Source organism: Peromyscus maniculatus, chromosome 2, assembly GCF_049852395.1.
Source record: "Peromyscus maniculatus bairdii isolate BWxNUB_F1_BW_parent chromosome 2, HU_Pman_BW_mat_3.1, whole genome shotgun sequence".
NCBI classification, from domain to species: domain Eukaryota; kingdom Metazoa; phylum Chordata; class Mammalia; order Rodentia; family Cricetidae; genus Peromyscus; species Peromyscus maniculatus.
This window is the reverse complement of record NC_134853.1, coordinates 116575874-116598175: the sequence shown is the minus strand read 5'-3', so window position 1 is coordinate 116598175 and position 22302 is coordinate 116575874. Positions and strand designations below refer to the sequence as shown.

Genomic DNA, 22302 nt, shown 5'->3' with positions numbered 1-22302 from the left:
CAAAGAAAAACAGACCATGACAGAGCGGAGAGAGCAGGAGCTGAGGCTGAGATGGACACAGGTTCCCATTCTAATCAGTGTGCACTAACTGTGAGACCCTGGGAAACAGCCTACCCTCAGCTCAAAAGTAAAGACAAGCCCCTTGGTTTACGGAACTGCAGTCTTAAGGCACTCTGGTGCCTGGCACAGAGTTGGAGGTCCCCCAAAGGGTCACAGTCCTTACCACTATGGGGTAATGTCCTCAACCTCTCCTGTTTAGCTTTGTCTTTCATGTCCACCTCTTAGTATTTGCTCACAAGGTGTGAGCATCATGCATCTCTCGTTTTCCAGAACTGTTCATTTCAATGGAAGTGACTGAGCCAATTGCAAGCCTTTTCATACAATTACATTCACAGGTCAAACATTAAAATATCCTCAATACTTCTTATGTCTTATTTTATAAACTATGGGCTCTCATTACTGCTCCTGCATGTATGAACTACATGACAATGAACAAGTTGATTTACTGTACTAAGGCTTGGGATTCTAGTCAGTGGACTGAGGAACATAGTATCAATATATAATTAAATCAGGTGATGGCACAAGGTATTTTGTGTTGGTATTGTGTTCCCCAAAATATTGTACGCACTAATAAACTTATCTGGGGTCAGAGAACAGGACAGCCACAATATTAAACATAGAGGATAGGCAGAGGTAGCACATGCCTTGAATCCTAGCATTCCAGAGGCAGAAATCCATGTGTTCAAGGACACAGTCAATAAGCATGGTGATTCATGCCTTTAATCCCAGAAAGCCAGCCTTTAATCCCAGGGAGTAATGGTAGAAAGCAGAAAGGTATATAAGGTGTGGGGACCAGAAACTAGAAGCATTTGGCTGGTTAAACATTTGGCTGGTTAAGCTTTCAGGCTTCTAGCAGCACAGTTTAGCTGAGAGCCATTCGGATATGAGGACACAGAGGCTTCCAGTCCGAGGAAACGAGATCAGCTGAGAAGTTGGCCAGGTGAGGTTAGCTGTGGCCTTTTCTGTCTCTCTGATCTTCCAGTGTTCACCCCAATACTTGGCCTCAGGTTTGATTTTATTAATAAGACCACCTAAGATTCCTGCTACAGTATTTAGTACATATATATATATATATATATATATATATATATATATATATATATATCATAAATATTTCCAAATTCTATTCTGAATTAGTAGTATCATGACAATCTTCTTCATTTCAAAAGAGGATTACTAAATGTCCTTACTAATGATAGACATGTTTCTCATTTCATCTTCTATTCACTTTCTCCATTTTGACAGATGTCAGAGTCGTCTTTTTTTTTTTTTTTTTTTTTTTTTGCCTGCTTCTTTTGTTTCTTTGCCTGTAGTTTCCATGTAGAAAGCATTTTGAAGGTTTCACTGAACTGGCCAAGGTATTAAGTCAAGAGGGAAGTTGCTTAAGGGAGAAACAGTAACAGAGATAGGCTCAGAGGTAGGTGCTTGCCTCAGATGGGAAGGCTCTGGGTTCAATCCCTAGTACCATACCAACCACGATAATAATAAATAATAAAAAAAATTTTTTAAAATATGCTGGTCTTTCAGAATATGTGAGTTCAATTCCAAGCACCCACATTTGGCAGCTCGAAAACACCTTTTATTATAGCTCCTAAGTACAATTCCTTCTCCTAGCACCCCATGTGCCATACATAGACATATACATATACACATACATAAATCTAAATAATAATAAAAAACCATGGGTTTAATGATGAATGATAAATTCTATATCATAATTTAGTAAGCTAACTTTTCCTTTATAAGGGTGTCCTTTCTCTTTCTAAAATTAACAAAACCACTGATGTTTTTTGTAGGGTATAGACCCTCTCTAAGATGCTGCAAGTCATGACCCACTTCTGCAGATGCACTTTCTAGTACAGGCACACGTGCCAGCTTTTGTATTATTTCAGGGTTTCGAACCTCCTGGCAGCTCTCTGGTGGAGCAGCGCTCCACAGGAAGATTCCTTAGGCAGTGTCTGAGCCTCTACGGTTTGGTTTTCAGTTTGGACCTCACTTTAAGAGCCTCTCACACTTCAGATTAAACTTTCCCTTCTTTCCTTAATCATTTTAACCACCCATAACTACCCCAACCCATAAGTTTCTAAGAATTCTTTCGTAAAGTGGATAATATTATGTATTGTATAAAAGCAAACGTTCTTAACAGCAGTTTTCCGACTGCACATGTACTTGGAATCTGCCTCTTCCCTTGTATTGAATTTAGAAGACATCAGGCAAATGCACAAGGGCTTTCATTTCAGTGACTTCATCATAAAGGCAGGTGAGAACCCGTGTCATCATCACTGGACAGGCAAGTATCTCTTTGTGGCAAGCTCTCTTCTAATGAAGAAACCACTGCAAAAGTACTATGGTGCATCTCAGAGACCCTGTGACTCAGAACATATTGATAACACCAAGTTTGTGTTTTGAAATGTCACTGAAGTATCTTACAGCAATGGCTTGAACAGTGGCCAGGTACAGGATGGCAAGATCATCAAGGTCCTGAGACAGTGTCAATCCAGTGACCTGTAGGAAGGGAGAAAAGAGAAGAATGAGGGACCGAAAGCAGCTGCCATGGATAGAGATAATTCCCAAAGACTGTGAGCATGTTCAGACATGCTTTCTGGTTGTAACAAGTTCATACGCAAATCCCCTTTTTTGTGAGCTCAACGTGGAATGTTTACTAAAGTGTTTAAACTTCAAACTTGGGAAAAAATATTCCTCCCTTACACCAAAAAATTCTTTGTCCTTGAATTGAACCAAACCAAACCAAACCAAAATGAAAAATAAATACATAAAATCTCTTGTAAGATTATATTTGATATTTTTAACATGAAACTAAATGTGATTCAAAATATTATAAATAAGTATCTTCTGTGGTTTATATGGGGAAAAATGTGAAGAGTTGGCATTTGACTGTAAAAAAGACCATGAATTCAGCTTCTGTCAGAACTTGGTGTAACAGTACCCAAGGGTTATTCAGGGTAAATAATATGTCTCCTACAGATGTTATACCTACCGAGGGATAATTTAGAATCTATGGTTTGTAAGGGAATCCCATTAAAATTAATCAGAAACATATGAGCAGGTCAGTTTCTCAGAGATTCCAGAGATGAATGGATGGTGGGTGTGGGTGCAATCAGCTTGTCCAGTCTCCCTTTTACATCTCTCTGTGCCAGTATGCTTATGGAATCTTTAGAGAGGGTACCAGCTGAGGTATTCTTCAAATTTGTGGACATCAATACCTTTGCTCAGTTTAGATAAAATTGAGTATCTCTGCATATGTGTGTCTGTGTATTATGTGAGTCCCAGGACAATTTCAGAAACCGGTTCTCTTCTTCGGCAATGTTGGGTCATGAGGACCTAATTCAGGTCGTCAGACTAGGCAGCAAGTACCCTTATCCAATGACCCATTTCACTGACTCTCACTTTAGATTTTTCACATTATAAAATTAATTTATGTAATATGGACTGTATGGTGTGAGCAATCTTGAGCTACAGCAGGTATGAATATGAAAACTGAGGTAAGTGGTCTGCCAAGCACCCTAGACCTTCCTTTCTAGTCTTAATTAATCCCTCCAGATTCCTCCTCAGGTGAGGGCATTCTATTGCAGGGCACAGACAATGTTAGAAGAGCTCTCTTCCTTGCTTTCTCCTTCATCTAATCTCCCAAACCCTTTAAAAATCTACCTGCCTTTGTCTTCTCTGCTATTCACTTCCTTAATTCAGGCCACGATCATGTTCTTACTTGTTGATAGAGCCCATTTCTAATTCTTCTCTACAGTAGAGCTAGTATAATTATTCTTATGTGCAAACCTGGTCATGTTACTTTTAAAGCCTGCCACCAGTAAGGGAAACTGAGACATAAAAATTAAGAACTCAAGGTTACCTTAAACTACCTAGTGAATTCAGTACAACCGAGACTAGACAGTGAAACTCTTGTTTCTAAACAAACAAGCATAACAGCATCCTCCACTTCTTGAACACCACCAAACAAAAATAGTCTGGCCAACTTTTCCTTGTTTACCTTGGCACTAGAGAAAAAGGAATGCAGTCTGTGAATATACATCTTCCTGGCATGGCCCCTGCTCATCCCTCTAGTACCTCTCCACTTTTGCTTTCCTCATGAAACATGACATACTCCTGCTGTCCTGAATCACATCCACATAAACTGTTGGCTTATTCTTGGCTGATTACATGGTCACCAGGTAAGAACTATATCTTTGACTTCAACACAAAGGAGGACTGAAATGTTAAAGGACAGAGAGGAATTCTGGGACTCATCTTTGCAAACCAATAATGTCAAAGAGTAGGCCCTAAGCTACTGTCTGTTTGAGCTAGTGGCAACTCAAAGGTCTTTTTTTCTTCCAAACACCATTCTTTCTCCTAATACCTGATCACTGTAGAACAATACTTAGACATTTACTGCTTGGCTCCTTAAATACTCACAGGGATGAGAGGAAATTTGTTCTATAGCCTCAAAAAAAGAGGAACTCAAAGGCTATGTTGAGTAATTTGCTCAATGTTCCCAATCTGTACATCCCCATTCTTGCCCTTCCTTATCTTAGAAGTGTTTCTTATGAGACTGGGGTAAAAGCAGGTTCCAGGAGATCACAAAGGACTTTGTATGAGTAAAGACAAGCCACCCCATCTTGCAGGATGAAATAGTTGCCAGCCTTGCCACAAGCCCTTTCCAGTAAACATACAGGGTGAGTCACCTACAGCCCAGCACACAGAAGCCTGGGTTATGGTCACTGGCGACGGATGTGTGCATACTTGCTCACCCCTGGCTCCTCATCTAGCAGGGCAGCTGGCTGGGCCACTTAGAGCTCCCTTTCTGGAGCCAAGTCAGTATGTTGCCTTCTTCTGGGCAGCAATTGGAAGTAGATCAGGTCATGAGTATCTATCTGCATGGCTGACCTACAGGTAAATCTCAAAGACCAAATCCAGATCATTTGTGATGGTGTATGACATTTGGGGTACATTTTGTATATCCGAAGCATTTTCTTATCTATATTCCCTGGTCAATCTAGTGTTTTATATTATAATATGGATAAAGTAGCTGGTTCTGATCTCTTTCTCAATTACTAAAATCCTGAAGACATAAAAGACTATGACATAGTTGTCTTTATTTTTTAATATCTAATAAATACACATAAGAACTTACAAAAAGCATTAAGTATTTGAGCAAAAAGATTGCATGGCCCTTTCTATAAATTTCTAGTACCTCCAGAGAAAAGGGACATTTTTTCTTGAAGAAACTAAGACAAAGTAATCAATGGCACTAAAATTTAACTCTTGAGCTTGACAGATAAAGGGGACACATGAAATGCAACATAACTTTTCAAAAACAAAGCATGGCCATTATTCAAAGAAACAGTACCCTTCTTGGGAAGGATCTCTAGAAGGGTTTATTGAATGGAGTATTAAACAGGAGTTATGATACATCAAAAGAGAAGCAGCAAGCACAGCCCCAGAGCCAACTCCAGCATTCCTTCACACCAATACCAGGGCTGTGGTGCTGGAGGGAGACTCTGAGAGACATTTCTCCCTGAAACAAAGAGACATTGTGATCTGAGGCCTTACTTCCTTGACATCTCACCTGATGTGCACAGGGACACCTCAGAGGGACAGCTGGCCAGTAAGCCCATTTCATTCTGTCAAATACTGGGGACCTCAGTCCTACCCTGGCAAAATCAGTTCATGATGGGAGTTTCTATGGAATGCCTGCCATGTGGACCACTCAGGAGGATGAAGAAACCTTTGAGGGAATTGTTGTGAAATGTGAGTTCCTAGGAATGCCAGAGATGCCCTGGAGGTGTGTGTGGATTTGCAACAGCTTCAAAACTGGGACAGGCAAAATGAGCTCTATGTTTCAGCTGAAGGTTGACTGGTCCTTTTGATAAGAGGAAGTTGAAAGGAAGCCTAAGTGGAAGAAGTGTGTTTATAAATATGTATGTGCCTATTTTGAATGTTGAGGCGAGACAGTCAAATGTATGGGGAAGCCCCATGGGAGACTTGTGATGGTATGCACATTTTATTTCTTTTGGCTCTTGTGTAAAAGGGGAACTATAAGAGAAAAGTACTTACTTAATATATAGAAATGTGTTAAAGCTGCATATGATGTCCAAAACCATGCCAACAACTACAATGGATCAATGAACTTCCTATCTTAAAGTCACAAAGTATTATCTGAATGTGGTTTTTTCCTATAAATTAAATTAATCCTATAAATTAAGATGGTAAGATTTACGGGAGGACATCTGGGTTTACATTTTCAGGTTTCTTCTAACTGGGTGTACATCCCTGTGTGAATTGTAGCCTCTCTGCAATTTGTCTTTTCATCTGCAGGATGGGGCTATAATGACCCTTAGTATTTTTGAAGGCTAGAAGAGATTGCATTGGAAGTTTTCCTTATTTACTGGTAAGTTGTTGTGGGCCTATAAAAGCGAGATACTCCTCCAGCTCTTATAGTGTCAGCTGTACATACAAGAAACACTTATGAAGGGTTCATTTTCTTTTCAACTATTAATAAAAATTCACTTTCTTTCTTTGGCATTGTATTAAAGTTTAATCCCCTATGACATAGAAATAAAGTATTTCCTTCAATGAGCTCTTAGCCACACCAGGATGTGAAGGGGGTCGATAAAGGTTAGTGGTTGCTGGATATGGAGAACCCAGTGCAGAAGGTATGCTGTGATCAGTCCCAGCATCAGAGTGCTTTTAGGAATACAAAGAAGCAGTGTGCTCCCTAACAAGTGTCCAGGCATAGCACAGTGAGGAATGTGTTTGCAAGGACTTGGAGAAATCTTAGACATTACAAATTAGCATATCCATTTGTGTTATAAAATGGAAAGGCAGAAGCCAAAACCTCAGCTTGGCTGTCAGCTTCAATATTGCACTATTCAGCCATGGGCTACACTTGGGTACATCTCTTCACCACCCTGGCATTCATATTGTGTGCAGTTTTCTTGGGATTCTACTCCAGATTTACTGAACCTTTGATATGGGCTGACAATTTGCACTTTAGCGAGAACCTAATGCACTAAATTGGAGGAATCGGTTCCCCAAACCTTGGTATTATTAATTGTAAGTTCAAAGGTTCCCCAAATAATTCAGATTAATAAGTATATCAAAAAAGAGCCTTACTCTGGAGCCTGACCTGCATCAAAATCTGAAACTTGAGCTTTATATTAAAATACAAATAGATACTTCCATACAACAAACCTGTTTGATGAAAAAAATTATTATGCATATCGTATAAAATTATCTTCAAGCTATGTATATCAAGTATTCATGAAACCTAAATGAAGTTTAACTTTGAACTTGGGTATTATCCCCAAAATATCCCATTAAATACATTCATATATTCTAAGATTCAAAATCTGTTTCTGGTAAGGTCTAGTAACTTAGTAATAATAGTAATTTAGTTACTCTTTCCTTCTAAGTTGTTAAAGGAATAAAAATTACTATATATGTTAGTTTTAAAAGGTGTTTTAGAAACTTTTCTCTAAGGGTCCCTGAAAATTGTTAAAGACAAGGCAGATATTCTAGGTCCCTGGAGCTTGATGAGGGGTATCAACACTCCACTCGGGGAAGTAACTGGAAACTTTCAAGAACACAATGAGGTTTTCTGAGGAAGACAAAGTTGGTGAAAGAGATCAGAGAAATCTCTGGAGAGGATTTTGGGGGATGTGGGGAGAGACAGACTAGAGAATGGAGACTATTTTCTATTGGTCTAGAGAAGCCAGGGAGGACTTCTCTGGAACCAGAAGGATCCAGAAGCCTGGAGGGACTCAGTAAATGTGGGAGTCCAGGCAGATACTGTACACCACTGAAAACCCATCTGGATTGGGAAATGAAGATGGACATGTCACCATAGTGTGGGAGGAAGATTTCTGTCCTCTGGTTATGCAAACACTAATTCATACTCAGCTATAAGGGGACTTGGCAGAAGCAGTTACTAGCTGACCTTAAAGGAGAGTGCTTATCCTGATTTATCACATGGGCACTGAAAAGCAGAAGAGGAAGGCAAAAGAGCTCAGGAAGAGAAGAAAAAGCAGAAGGCAGAGAACCCATAAAGAGATGACAAAGAGGAAGACCGAGTTAGCGGCAGGAGGTAGAAACAAAACCAGGAAATCGCACAATACGAGATGAATTTGCCCTGGTCTTGCTGGGTTTGAGGGTATAGACAGAAGGTAGTGAGCCTAAAAAAGTGTCTAGAGCAACCATCTTAATGCTACGACCCTTTAATAGTGTTTCTCATGTTGTGGTGATCCCCCAATAATAAAATTATTTTTGTTGCTACTTCATAACTCTAATTTTGCCACTGTTATGAATTGTCATGTAAACATCTGCATTTTCCAAGGGGTCTTGGGGTCACGACCCACAAGTTGAGAAACACTGATCTAGAGACTTAGCAGGAATCCTGGTTGCCCACAGGGAAACTGTGATCTTGGTCTTACATCTGCTAGAATTAAGTTCAGCAACAGTTTGAATGAAATGGAAAGTATATTTTTTCCAGAGCCTTCCAGTAGGAGCTCCAGCTTTCAGTCTTGTGAAAACTAGAGCAGGGAAACCATGGGGGAGGGGCAACTTGGAATTTTGAGCTGAGGAACTGTAAGATGATGTTAAGTACACACTCTTAAATTAATGGTGCACACATTAAAAGGGAAGGATGGACTGACACTCTGCCAGTGGCTGTATTCTACCACTACTTACCTGATGTGACACGCTGGCACGTCACACCTTCTGAGGCTTCGTGGAAGTCATTCTGATGTGTACATGCACCAGCTGCCAAAGCTGTTGTGCACAAGTGTTCTGGCCCCTGCATGCTTCTGTCTAACCCTGTCTCCTCTCTCATGTCAACCAGGATCTGATTCTTGGTCCTCAGGCCTTAGTTCTTCCCAGTGTTTCTCTCCTGGACCAATGCAGCAGACTCCACATGATAGCCCACTTCCTGGAAAGACCCACCCTTAGTCTACCTCTGGTTTATTTGGTGTTAAGTATACACAGAAAAAAGAAAGAGTTATAAGCAGTGCTTTCCAACCTGTGGGTCACGACCCCTTTAAGGCAAGGACCCATTCACAGGGATCATCTAAGACCACAAGAAAACACAGATATTTATATTACTATTCACAACAGTAGAAAAATTAAAGTTATGAAGTAGCAATGGAAATAATTTTATGGTTGGGGGTCACCACAACATGGAGAACTGTATTAAAGGGTCATGGCATCAGGAAGGCTGAGAACCATTGGTTATAAGAAAGAAAACTGATTCTGTGACAAATTGAAAAGAGAACAGAATGAGTGGGAAAACATCCAAAGCCTTAATACTTCAGTTTTACTCTACTTCAAAGAATGTGGGGGCTGGAGAGATGGTTCAGTGGTTAAGATCACTGGCTACTCTGCTAGAGGACCTGGGTTCAATTCCCAGCAACCACATGGCAGCACAAAACTGTCTGTGACTCCAGTTCCAGGGGATCCAACACCCTCACACAGACATACATGCGTGTAAACACACCAATGCACATAAAATAAGTAAATTTTTTTTTAAAAAAAAGAATGTTTGTGGTACAAATTTGAATTGAATGGGTTCTAATCCCAAGTTTCCTATTTTATCCACTGGGTAAACTGCTTACATTGTTCAACCCTCAGTTTATCTGTCTGTTTCAATTGTCAATATTATTTCAAAGGGATATTGTAAAGACTGGCAAGGATACAAATATAACACCCACCACAGTGCCTGGAGCATCAGGCCCCTAAGAAATGGGCCTTATTGAAAAAAAAATCATCTTAAATTAACCACTTCATTAAGTAATAGATTATCTGAAAGCTAGTTCAGTAATACTGAGGATATTAATATTTGTCACAGGATTCAATTTTTTATAAGTAAAAACAAAGTGCAAATGTCTGAATAGAACAGCGTTAAATAACAACAAAATTTAGCATGTTTAAGGCTGCTCCAAGCCTTAACATGAGTCACTTGCAAACTGCTTTGATTGGCTCTGGAGATTCCAGCTCCATCCTCTATCTCCCCATCCCAAGAACATATGAGGCCCTAGCTTTTCCCAAGTTCTTGCAAATTCTTAGCTGAGCCCCTAACAATGCAGTCTTTAATGCGGTCTCTCTGGCTGGGCTCTGGGCCTCTGCTGAACCTCCAGGGACCACCTATGCTCTTCTGGCTGGGCTCTGGGCCTCTGCCGAACCTCCAGGGACTACCTAAGCTCCTCTGGCTGGGCTCGGGCCTCTGCCGAGCCCCCAGAGACTACCTAAGCTTTTGTACAGCTTCTTTCCTGACTCAAGAGCCCCTGGACCAGCACCTAACTTCCCACAGTTTGAACAGGGAATGGTTGATGATACCATACAGTTCAGTAGAGAACTAGAATGTAATTCCTGCTCAAGCTTGTGTAGTATTCCAAACTGAAGCAGAAGAAATACAGTGCAACCAACAGTGAATGCTGTGTGTCTGCATTCGTGGCCTGTTATGTCTCTGAGTCCATTTGCTGCTCTGAATGAGTGTTTCAGGAAAACAATTTAAGCAAACACCTTACATTACCGCCATCAAAATAGAGGTTATACCAATTTGAGCATAAAAACCAGTCATATACAGGGAGGAAAAGACTTTCAGGATAACTACTGCACTAGCCACTGTGTGGGTCTAGATCTGCATTCCCTGTTGTGTGGTTGAGAAAACTGTAGGCCAGAAACCTAAGGGTAGAGAACATCCATGTCCAGATCCACATGAATTGCATAGGAAATGCATATCTTGTGACACACTAAGGCATTACCAACTTCTCTAGCTAGTCTTATGGCTGGTGACCTCAGTGGCTGTTCCAGTCAGTTCTGGGGCTAAGGTGCGGATCGACTATATACAGCTGGCCATTCACGGTTCAACATTTACATATGGAATCCTCTACCAGGGGCCATTAAGCAGGCACTAGAGTTTACACAGCCATTTAGACTCACTGGTTGTGAACCCATGGTATGCCTGCTGTTAAGCAAGCATTTCTTATTTGAAAATGACCCTGGAAAGAAGCCTGGGCTACTCCAGCTTCACTTTGAGCAGACTGTCCTCAAACAATGGACCTGCCACTGTCGCATGCTAATGTTCCTTCAAGTTAAGATGCAAATATTGGTGCAATTTCAAACTATGTACTCTCCATATCTTCAGTGATGAACAAACCTCTCAACCCTCTATTCAGAATAAAAACAAACACGCAATGAAATAGCAAAACCAGGCTCCCACATAATGAAATCACTCCTTATGATGCTCAGTTACATCTATCTTTGCATATGTCCATCCTATTTCTTTACTTTTGAAGCAAGCATTGCTTTTCTTCTCCTCCTCTTCCTCTCTTCTTTTGAGCTGACCTTGAATTCCCTATGAAGCAGAGGATGACCTTGCATTCCCGGTCCTCCTCCTCCCCCTTCCTACCTCTGAGATTATAGGTACATACCACCATGCTTGGTAAAAGCAAGAATTTCTTTTATTTTATAAGGAACTTGTGGTGGTATTGTGTTCCCCAAAATATTGTGTACTCTAATAAATTTATCTGGGGTCAGAGACAGACAGCCACTAGATACAAAGGCTAGAAAATGGTGGCACTCACACCTTTAATCCTAGCATTCCAAAGATAGAAATCCCTCTGGATCTCTATGAGTTCAAGGCCAAATTGGAAATAGCCAAGCATGGTGACACACGCCTTTAATCCCAGAAAGCCAGCCTTTAATCCCAGGGAGTGGTGGTAGAAAGCAGAAAGATATATAAGGTGTGAGGACCAGAAACTAGAGGCATTTGGCTGGTTAAGCATGTGGCTGGTTAAGCTTTCAGGCTTTGGAGCAACACAGTTCAGCTGAGATTCATTCCGGATGAGGACACAGAAGCTTCCAGTCTAAGGAAACAGGACCAGCTGAGGAACTGGCGAGGTGAGATAGCTGTGGCTTGTTCTGTCTCTCTGATCTACCAGCATGGACCCCAATAACTGACCTCGGGTTTGATTTTATTAATAAGAACTTTTAAGATTCCTGCAACAGGAACTATAGAATCACTAGTTTTCACAAGATTGCTATTAACTAAGCTTCTATTTCTTTTAGATAATGAATAAGTCAGCTCTAACTATTCTCCTTTACTTATCAAATAAAAAGAAGAAAGGGGTAAGTAAGTTTCTACTTCCTCCAGATAAATTACCAAATCCCACCTCCACTCCCGGCCTCTATTCAGGTGAGTATTGCAGGATAACTGTATATATCATCAAAGGAAAGAGGAAACAGCTAGCTTCATGGCAGGGAGATAAGTGTTGCCAGAAGGCAAAGAAAATGATGTTTATGGGCACAATGGGATGATACCTGGTTCCTGTCCTGCTCTAACTTGTGAGCATAGGCACTGAAGTAGAAGAGAAACATATAACCAAGACCAACAAGTCCTTCTGTAACCTGAGCAGCGAGGCTAAGAAGGAAGGCTCAACCATTACGAAGAAGAGGCAGGCTCAGAGCTGAACTCAAGGACCATGGTTAGGGTAGAAATGGGAGGATGTCTGACAAGGTTGATGACAAGGACTAGGCTGAGTATGATCAAACCTAATGTACCGATGTGGACTCCCTTTTTATAGCTTTCAGGGCACCTTGCAAAGTCCAGCACTGTGCATAAGTCCCCTTATGGGGATCCATGAACCCTAAAAAAAATCTAGCATTCACACTTCCATTAAAACTTTATTCCTCCTTGATTCCTCCTCCTCCTTCTCCTCTGACCTTGAGAAACTTGCTGCTCCTCCTCACATGCCAAAGAAAGACTGTAACAACTGTTGGACCCCAAGGCAATCACTTGGTGCAGGGGACTGACCTATAAGTACATAAGCCACTCCCACTGTGTTCTTCTGATAGGGTAAGTCTCAAACACATGCTCAGTCTTACGACAGCCCGGACTTTCTTCCAGGCTTCATGGTTTTTGATGCCAGTTTTGTTTCCACTCGTGCAGTTTTAGTTGTCTTGTGGTCATGGTCACTTCCCTTTTCTTCCATTTAGCTGACCCTTCCTCCTGCCTTATTCTCAAATGTAAACATATATAATCTATACATTTGGTGTGGGTACAGAGGCCAGAGGACAAACTGCAGGAGTCAGTTTTCTCCTTCTACTGTGTGAGTCCAGGGGGTTGAATTCAGGCTGTCAGGCTTGCAGCTTTGCTCAGGGAGCCATCTCCCCAGGCCCTTTCCTCATTTTCCTCTAAGTTTTGGCTCTATTTCATGGATATGAAAATAAAACAACACAAAATAGACAAACAAACTGTGTGTGTCAAGATGGTAAATAATGTTTAAGAGGCCTTTGCTGCATGCTCAAAGTGTCATTTCTTGCTCCTCCTAGGCCATGTTTTCCCTATGGGGCTCCCTTTGAGGGAGCTACATGTGTGAATTTCCCAGAATGTACTTTCAGCATCATTGACTGTAAGTGGATTTGTTGCTTCCTATTTACAGGCAAATCCTAGTTTAACAGAGTACAAAGACTTTTCTTTGCATGTTTTTATAGTATTAAGGTAGATCACCACTGCCTAGCACACAGATGAAACTAACCCGTCCACCAAATTCATGAAACTACCATAGCTCTGCAAAGGAAGAAAGAGATACTGACTGGTAGAGAGACTTTGACCCCATCTGCCGATGGTCTGTTCACTCTGCCTTCCCTTAGCATCAGCAGTATCCTGAGTGTGGGGATCCTGTCTAGTTACTCCCATACCTGCTACCAATTGTAACAAAGATATTGCTAAGAGCACTACAATCACAGCATATTTTAATTTACCTGGACATTATTAGTAATATTAAATATGTATCATCTGTATAGTCAGAACCAGAAACAACACAATAATTTGCTATTAGCAAATTGTTCATTTGCTATTTTTTCCTGTAGTGATACATGGCCTATTTATTATCTCCATGTACCAATAAATTACTATTAAGTACATACTCAGTACTTACTGTGTGCCCAGAGAAAACATTCTGGAGCCCAAAGAACAAACTCCTTGTGGTTCTGATCTTAACAGTGTTGTCCTGACAATACCAGTTGCTATTAGCATGTTGCCAAATGCTTCTTCCTACCCCTTTAAACCTGCTCCACAAACATAGCAGTTATTGCAGCTTGTATTAGCAGCAGCACTTAGCACTCACTAATTAATTAAATTTGTGTGCATGGTATATGTGTACCAATATGTGTAGATGCATGCTGAGGCCAAAGGATGAAATCAAGCTCAAGTCTCCTGCTCTCTTGGTCTCTGTCTTATACCTTGAGGCAGAGTCTCAGTGAATGTACATCCAGGCTAGTAGAAAGCAGGTGCCAGGGATCTCTCTGTCTCTGTCTGTGCCTTACAGTTCTGGGGTTGCAGCCTTGCTGATGGTCACACCTGGCTTTTTAAAACTATGTTGATGCTGTGGATCTTAACTCTATCCATAAACTTTCAGTATCTTATTTTATTGCAACAAGTGTGTGAGGACAATCAATGTTTTGGAAATGAATGCCTGAGGTATAGGACTGGCAAACGGATAAAGCACACAGTAGTAATGTGGGCTCTGCCTAGCATATGAGCTAGGGGAAAACAGTGCAGATTCAGGCAGAAGGACAGAAGACAATTACAGAGGAATTTCCGGGGTGGGCAGTTTTGTTCTGATGTTATTCAAAACTGAACCGAAGAGAGGGCATGTTGGGCATTTAGTCCGAATTGCCTCCCTTCCATTTTGTGTAGGTCCTCTGTTTTCCTTGCACTGTTGTGATATAACTTCCTATAATGATAACTGTTACATGTTGAGACCAACCAAGGACAGTTACACAGGGAAGGTGCTGTTAAGAAACATCAAACAACACAAGAGGTGTGTTTATAGGACAGTAAAACTCTTGCAAAAGCAAGTACACCAGGATTTATGGATATAACTGGGCCTGTGTTTCACTGTGAGAAGACCCTTGGCTGAGTACATGTTTACTCATCTAATGTGATGGGATCCCTCAGAACAGCCCACTGACTCCTGGAAGTACTCTGCATCTGGCCAAGCAGATTACAATATTCTACCACTGGTAATTCTTAGGTCTTTAGATGCCAGGACTTATTTTAAGAAACAGATAAAAAGATCACCATGAACCATGATATATGACAGTATGACAATGTTGGTAAGGGCAGTGCTGCCAGTCTGTATCACTCCAGAGCCACGATGGTTTTACCACGTGTCCTAGCTCTGTTTTAGAGCAATCTCAGGAACTGGTAAAACAACATCTTGAACATCTTTAACTGTATTTGGCTTCAGGCATTTATTTGTCTTTCTTGCTAAGACTTTCATGCTCTTTTTTCTTGTAAGACTCGTGTTCCTTCCAACCCATCAGTTTGCATGCATTGATTATCAGAAAGCAAAGAGTGTAGCTGTACCCGCCTTGGATATTTCTCCTCTGCCTCCACACCTGAATGTAGATGCCCAGCTCACTGTTTATTTCATAGACTTGCTTCCTGGAGTCCAGACAAACACACTCTTGACATGTCCAGTTTCCTTGTTTATTCATGATTTTCTTTTATAAGCAGAAGTAGATTATGTGGCCAACTATGTAATAAAAATAAGGCTCTGGACTTCATGGCGGTATCATAAAACTATTTAGAATAATATTAATGAACCTATCCACAAACCTTCATTTCTTGAAGCCAGTAGGCCTAATTATTGTAACTCTGCTTCCTGCACACGTGTGGCATTTGCTCACAGTCTCCATTCTTGCTTCCCATTTGACTTTCCTGATACTCCATTTCCTAGAATTGGCATTCATGGCTTCTTATCTGGCCGCTTTAGAATTGAAGGTCACTCTTCATCTCTAGATTTCACTTGTTTCATCCCTCTCCAGGCCTGGCTCTCAGTGTTCTCAATAGCCAGACTTCTGACAACCACCTGATTCTGCCTGGCTTCTGAAATGCTATACCCCACTCAGATGGGTGTGAGCTTGCTCATCAAGTTCCTCTTGGGCTCTCCAGGAGAGCCCACAATCTCTATATTGAAAGTATTCTTAAAGATCCTTAAGAGCTGACTCCATCTCCCAATATAAGTTATTCATTATATTTTAAATTAATATTTAATCTGAAATTATGAAAATTTGCTATAGGCTCTGAACAGCTATGGCTCCCAGACTAGTCAATATGCAGCAATGGCAAGTGGGACCAAGGGTAGCAATATTTACCACTGAGGTACCAGGTGTCCTGGAGACAAAGATGGAAAACATGACTACAATCAATGTAAACACAAACATGACACAGGCAGGACTTTCAGCCACACCAGGGCACAAAGAGGCAGCAGTAGCTGAATACAGGAAATACTAGTTTGAAGGACCCCCCCACACACACACCTCTGAGTTGGCTCAGAAACAGCAATGGCCAACAGCTCTTCCCTGGGAGCAGCCCCCAACCTGACTACAGCAAGACAACTGAGAAAAACCAGTGTCTCTTGGCCTGTCTTCCTTAACTGTTCTCTCTTTTCCTTTCTCCTCACTTTGTTTCTTCCAAACTTTGCAACCCTCTGGCTGGCCTTCACCTTCGTGCATGGACTGGCTTTCACTTACCATGCCCTTTAGAGTCAGATCTGCTAAGGGAGATCGGTTGCCATGGAAATCTGGCCAAACATGTAAATCAACAGTGAGGAAACCCACAGGCTGAGCCTTCTTAATCAGATCCAGGTGATTGTTCAAATATGCATATATACTCTGGCATCTGGAAGAGAAGTGGATTTTGATTTTAAAAGGGAATAAGGCTGAAGAACAAATTATTCTGCAGAGAGAAACCATTTGCACTTCCATGTCAGACCCAGGAATGCAAACAGGCTCCCAAAAGCTTCAGCAAATCAGCTACTCTTGTACAAAACTAGCCAGTGCACTCTCAAATCACATTGCCCTCACCATGCCAGGGCACCATGTAGAAAGGGGAAAGGCTTAGAGTCAGGAGACCTGGTCAGACAGTTATCCTCCTGGTAGCTGTATGAGCATGAGACAGTTATTCAAAGTTCTGGAACTACCCTCTTCTCATCTGTAGAAACATCTCACAATCCTTGTCCAACTTACCTCATAGGGTTATTATGAAGATCAAAGACCATGTATTCAGCCATACAGCATTCTGTAAACTGTAGTATAATATCATACATATGCAAAAGATTTATTAAAATCTGTTCCCTAATTATAGTAATAATGATGACCTGACAAATAGAAATAAATACATGCTCCTGGATTCAATGAGTGAGTATCATACACACAGTTAGGATCAAGATTGAGACATGTGATTCTAAACCACGACCTTGAAATGCTGTTGTGCAGGCCTTCCCTCTTCTTATATTTTAGTTGATTGATGTGTAGAATGATGGAGTTAGGACAACCCCCTTAGTCACTGACATTATTCAGGTCAAAAGATGATGGGCTTGGGAGTGAAGACGATGCTAATTTCAGATCTTATTATTTGTCCTGGCTAGGTAGCATGCTTTAGCCTCTCTGAACTTGTATTTTCCCATTCATAATGTAGTATACCAATACTTATTTCACTGGATACAGACTTACTGCATATCACAAAGACAATAGTCCATTAGCTGGGGATCTTTGAAAAATGCTGCCTTCCAAAGTTCTGACCAACACTCCCAAAGATGGATCAGAGGTCGCTCTCTCTCCCACATTTGTGGTTGCCTTGGGATTACAGCTTCAAAGGTTATAAAACACGGGGAATGTCCAAGGGAAATTAGCATCTAGAATACTTCTGTCAATATTTGTGATTTGCATTTTAAAATGTTTTAGAAGAAGAAGTGATTTCTAGTTTTCCTGGATTTCTAATTCACGTTTTGCAATGCCAGAAGTAGGATACCATGAAGTTTCTGTAGATTTCTAAAAGAATCATAAAAAAAAGTAGTTCAAATTCTCTCTCTTTCTTCCTCTCTATCAGTGAAAACTTTTTTTTTTCCAGTGCTGGGAAATCAAACCTAAGGTCTTGAGAATGCCAACTGAATGTTTTACCACTGAGCTATAAACCCAGGGTCGGTGAAATTCTTTTACTAAGTAAAAATTTTATATGGAATTCCAATGCAGAAAATGTAGGAAACCCAAACAGCTTGATGTGTGCACACATGAGCACACAAACTGATGAGTGTCCGTTTATAACTACAGCAGAGCAGGAGTTCTATTGCCCACTGAGCTCTTTGCTGCAACCCTTCTTGGCACCTATAGTCTATGCCTCTCCCTCTGGCAGGAGGGATACATTATTAATGAAAAACCCAACCATGATTGGGGTAGCAACTACCATTCCTGGAGCATGCACCAAGCTTCCACTGTGGTCCAGGGAGGATGCATCACTGAGACCATTTACAGAAGGAATCCTTAGTGCCAGAGTAATAGGCAAAGTCCACATGAAACCCTTTTGTGTGACTGATGATGAAGCCACGAGCTTTCTATATCTCAGCTCAGATACTCCTTAACCCACCCCACCCTCCAACCCTGTTGTGGAATATTCTACTTCAGTTTTAGAAAAGGGCTCTCTGAAGGATCCACAGAAGGGAAGGATAGAACATATACACATGATCACATCCTGGCTTTCCATCTCCCAACTCTCCCTAGTCTGGCCCAACAGGAACCATATTTACAACAAAAGCCCCAAGAACAACCTTTTGCATCAGAAGCCAAGAGTCTGTACTATTCACAACCACTCTCCTTTTGGAAAGGCATCACAGGTCCTAGAGTATAGAAGTATATATAATTTTAAAGAAGTGAATGTCCATAAATCTTCTCATTCTGCCTTTCAAGGAATCTCAGAGAGGGTGTTTGGCTTCAGACATTTGGGTCAATAAGAATCTATATGCCTAATTACTATTGATTTGTCACTGTCTCATTTACTGAGGGTCTTTGCAAACAGTGAGATTCATTTAGCCTGCACATACACAGCCATTCATACACTAATGAGATCCCTGGGGGATGGGGCATATGCTTAGCCCTCTGACTCCTAACCTCCTTGCAGCTGTGTGTTTATTCTTTGAATTCAGCTCTTCCCCTACATGCTTTTTCAATTATACCTTACCATGTGTGCTATCTGAGTATATCATTCAAAATGAAGTGCACTTGGAAGACATTAAAATAACTAATGCACATCATCATTCACATAATTTTAACCTTGCATGATGCTGTTTTTGGTTTTGACATTGTTTCATTTCGTATGTTTTATCAATTCTTTCTCAAATAACCGTCTGCTCTCTTCCAAGCAGAGTAACTGTGATCCCAATTGGGTTGTTTTCCCTCCTACTCATGAATGCCAGGCTCATGTGTCCTGTCTCAGTGAGTTCCATTAAGCATGACAAAGAAAATATAGTTTCAACAATCATAAAGTTACTTGGTTGGTGAGCAGGTACACTAAACCTAGCTGAATCCAGGCCACTGTTTTGAAATGGGAATCAATAGTCTCCACTTTGCAGGATGCTAGAAGATTCCATGCAGAGCCCTGAGCACATTGGAATGACAGGTCACTAACAAGTAGTTCACTCTCATTTGCCATCACAGGATTATATTTCCAGTTGTATTGTTCATAATCTTAAATGCAGACAGTGTCTGAATCACTGCTCTCCCTTACCCCAAATCAATTCATCAGGTTCGCCGGCTTCCCTGCATCATTTGCTCTCTTCCTTCAGTCCCCAGAATACTCTGGTTTGGGATTTTTCTAATCCCTCTCCAGCTCAATCTCCTCTTCTGCAAGTCCCTTAAATATGTAAGTTCTGCCTTTGGTATCTTCTTTCTTGCTTATTATGATTATATTCACAAGCCCAAAATAAGAATATATGGTATAGCAATAATTAATAGTAATAAAATGTAATAATATAAATAATAAGGAAATGATACCAAGAAGGAACCATGCTGTCAGTATCCAGGTCCTTATTTCTTGTGCATTTGCTCTTCCCAGTCTACTCAAACTCATTTTATCTCTTCACTCCTTCATCATTTCTTCTTTTCCTTCAGTCTCCAGAACACTCTTTTTTTTTTTTTTTTTTTTTTTTTTTTTTATTTTACTAACCCCTCTGCAGCTCAGTCCTCTCTTTTGCTAGTCCCTTAAGTATCTAAGTTCTTCCAGAGACCTGCCTTTGGTATCGTTTTCCCTTGATTTATTCATTTATATCACTGTTTTCTTTTATTACTCCAGTTATCACCTAGTGCTGATATAGACCAATATATATCCTCGTCTCCTGTCCATTATTGTCTTGTGATCTCCAGTAATCAACCAGCCATCAACTGCTTCTAGAACATCCAAAGACAACTCCAGAAGAAATATCTAACATAACAAACACCTTTAACCTTTCCCTAGGATGTCATTCCTTCCTCTAAATACTTCTGTAACTAACAAACCTTTTAGCAGTTGAACTAGCCAAACTTCTCACCCCTCCAGAAGAGCTTTGGTTTCCAAACTTACCTCCAAACCTTGACCCCTCCTGATAGGTTTTCTGCACTGCTTCCTGAGAGACTCTTTCTACAGTACAAGAGATGATACCTCCCACCCCACCTAAAACCTGAAGTGACTCCCTACTGTCTTCAGGACAAAGACAAACTTCCCTTCTGGCACAAGAGATCCTGCCATTAGGAGCTTTCTTCACCTTTGGCTGTATTGCAAGTACACTTCCCTTTCTTTACAGCCTGGCCCCTGTTCTTCTGTGTTCTTACCATGCAAAATTCCTTTTCATCCTCATCATCTGTACATCTGATCCTCTGAGTGTTTCTTTACTCTGCTTCCTTGCACCTAGAATCTTCTTGCCTTCCTTACCTGTCCCTTGGCAATCATCATTTCAGACTCACCTATGCTATCATCTCAAAGCCTTGTCTGAGCCCAGGACCCTTTTATTGTCTATGTTCCCATAGCCACCTGTGCTGAACACAGCCTTTGAGCTCCCCTGCTGCCTTTTTCAATGAAGCCTTATGTGAGGAAAGGCGTGGGGAACGGGGGGGGGGGGGGGGGGGGTTACGGGGGGGGGGGATGGGGGGCGTGTGATCTTGGCATCCTCACACACCCTCATCAGTGGACTTTCTAACTGAATTTAACAGTCATAGCAGAGGAACAATGAATTTGAAGAAATTGATTCTCGGTGGGATTATAGGCTTAAGGAACCAATAGGATCAAGAAAATGGAGTTGTGTTAAATGAAATACCAGAAAAGATAGGGGAAGTAGTTAAAAAGACAGAAAAGTCTTTAAGAAAAAGAGTTAGCAGAACAAAGACATTCCTGAAGGACCTGCCACCAAAGGGCTCTGTGAGAGGGACACTCACACAGTGACCTCTGCCAAAGGCACTCCAAACAAACTGGCACTCTGCTCCTCAGTCCCTCCAGTCACCTCTGAGCTTCCTGAGGACACCCACACCTTACTTTCTCAAGCTTCCTTTGATCTAGAATCCCTTACCAATTCCCCTGTCTGTGTGCAAGAGAGCAGCCAGGGTAATCTTTGTAAAAGGCAAATCTCATCATATGTCTCCTCTAAATGCAAACCTTGGGGCAAGAATGTGGTTCAGTGCTTACTATGGATTTTATAGGTACACGGCTTGGGTTCAAGTTCTAGAACCCCAAGATCAAAGCCAAAAAATAAACCTGTGAATAAAATCCAGTGTCCTTTCACTGATCTAGGATGACTGGCATGGTGTGTGGCATGGTGACTGGCAACTTCCATCTCACATGGGACAGCCTCCCTCCTACTTGTGTGCAGCCACAAGACCTTTACAGCGTTTTCTGAGCCTTCCAAGCCGGCTGCTGCATAAGACCTTGAAATTTGCTACTCTTTCTATTTGCAGAGACCATTCTCATAACATCATAGCCTTTTCTGTCCCTTCCTTTAAGTTCCCACTGCAAGGACAGTGTCTCCTGCTGCCTGAGTACCCTTTGCTCTACATTTCCTGAGTTACCACAATTTTGTTTCACTTAGAAATGATCAGTTTCAGACTACATGTGTATGTGTTTATGCATTTGTTATAATATATGTAAATGCACATGTGCACAAATATATAAATGTACATGTGCCTATATGTATACATATAAAGCACATGTGATTATATATATATATATATATATGTATATATATATATATATATGTGTGTGTGTGTGTGTGTGTGTGTGTGTGTATAATTTCTGGAAAAGCAAGTTTTTGTTTGCTTGTTGATTCCCTGTTCTATCATAAATGTTCACAATATATGTTAGACCTAACAGATCTAACCTTGGCTCAGGTGCCAACCTTGATGTATCATGCCAACATTCTCTACACAAAG

The 22302-nt window shown here is 41.0% G+C and overlaps 1 protein-coding gene across 11 annotated transcripts in view; it reads right to left on the bottom strand.

The window, feature by feature from the left end:
* Nucleotides 1-22302, bottom strand: part of Fggy (FGGY carbohydrate kinase domain containing) — a 404303-nt gene that overhangs the window by 89475 nt on the left and 292526 nt on the right. For all 11 annotated transcript variants that reach the window (XM_076564517.1, XM_076564520.1, XM_015992861.3 and 8 more), the window contains 2 exons: nucleotides 16609-16756; nucleotides 2491-2565 (listed from right to left, as the gene is read on the bottom strand). In XM_076564517.1, the coding sequence (XP_076420632.1) occupies nucleotides 2491-2565; nucleotides 16609-16756 (223 nt within the window). The remainder of the gene's footprint in view (nucleotides 1-2490; nucleotides 2566-16608; nucleotides 16757-22302) is intronic.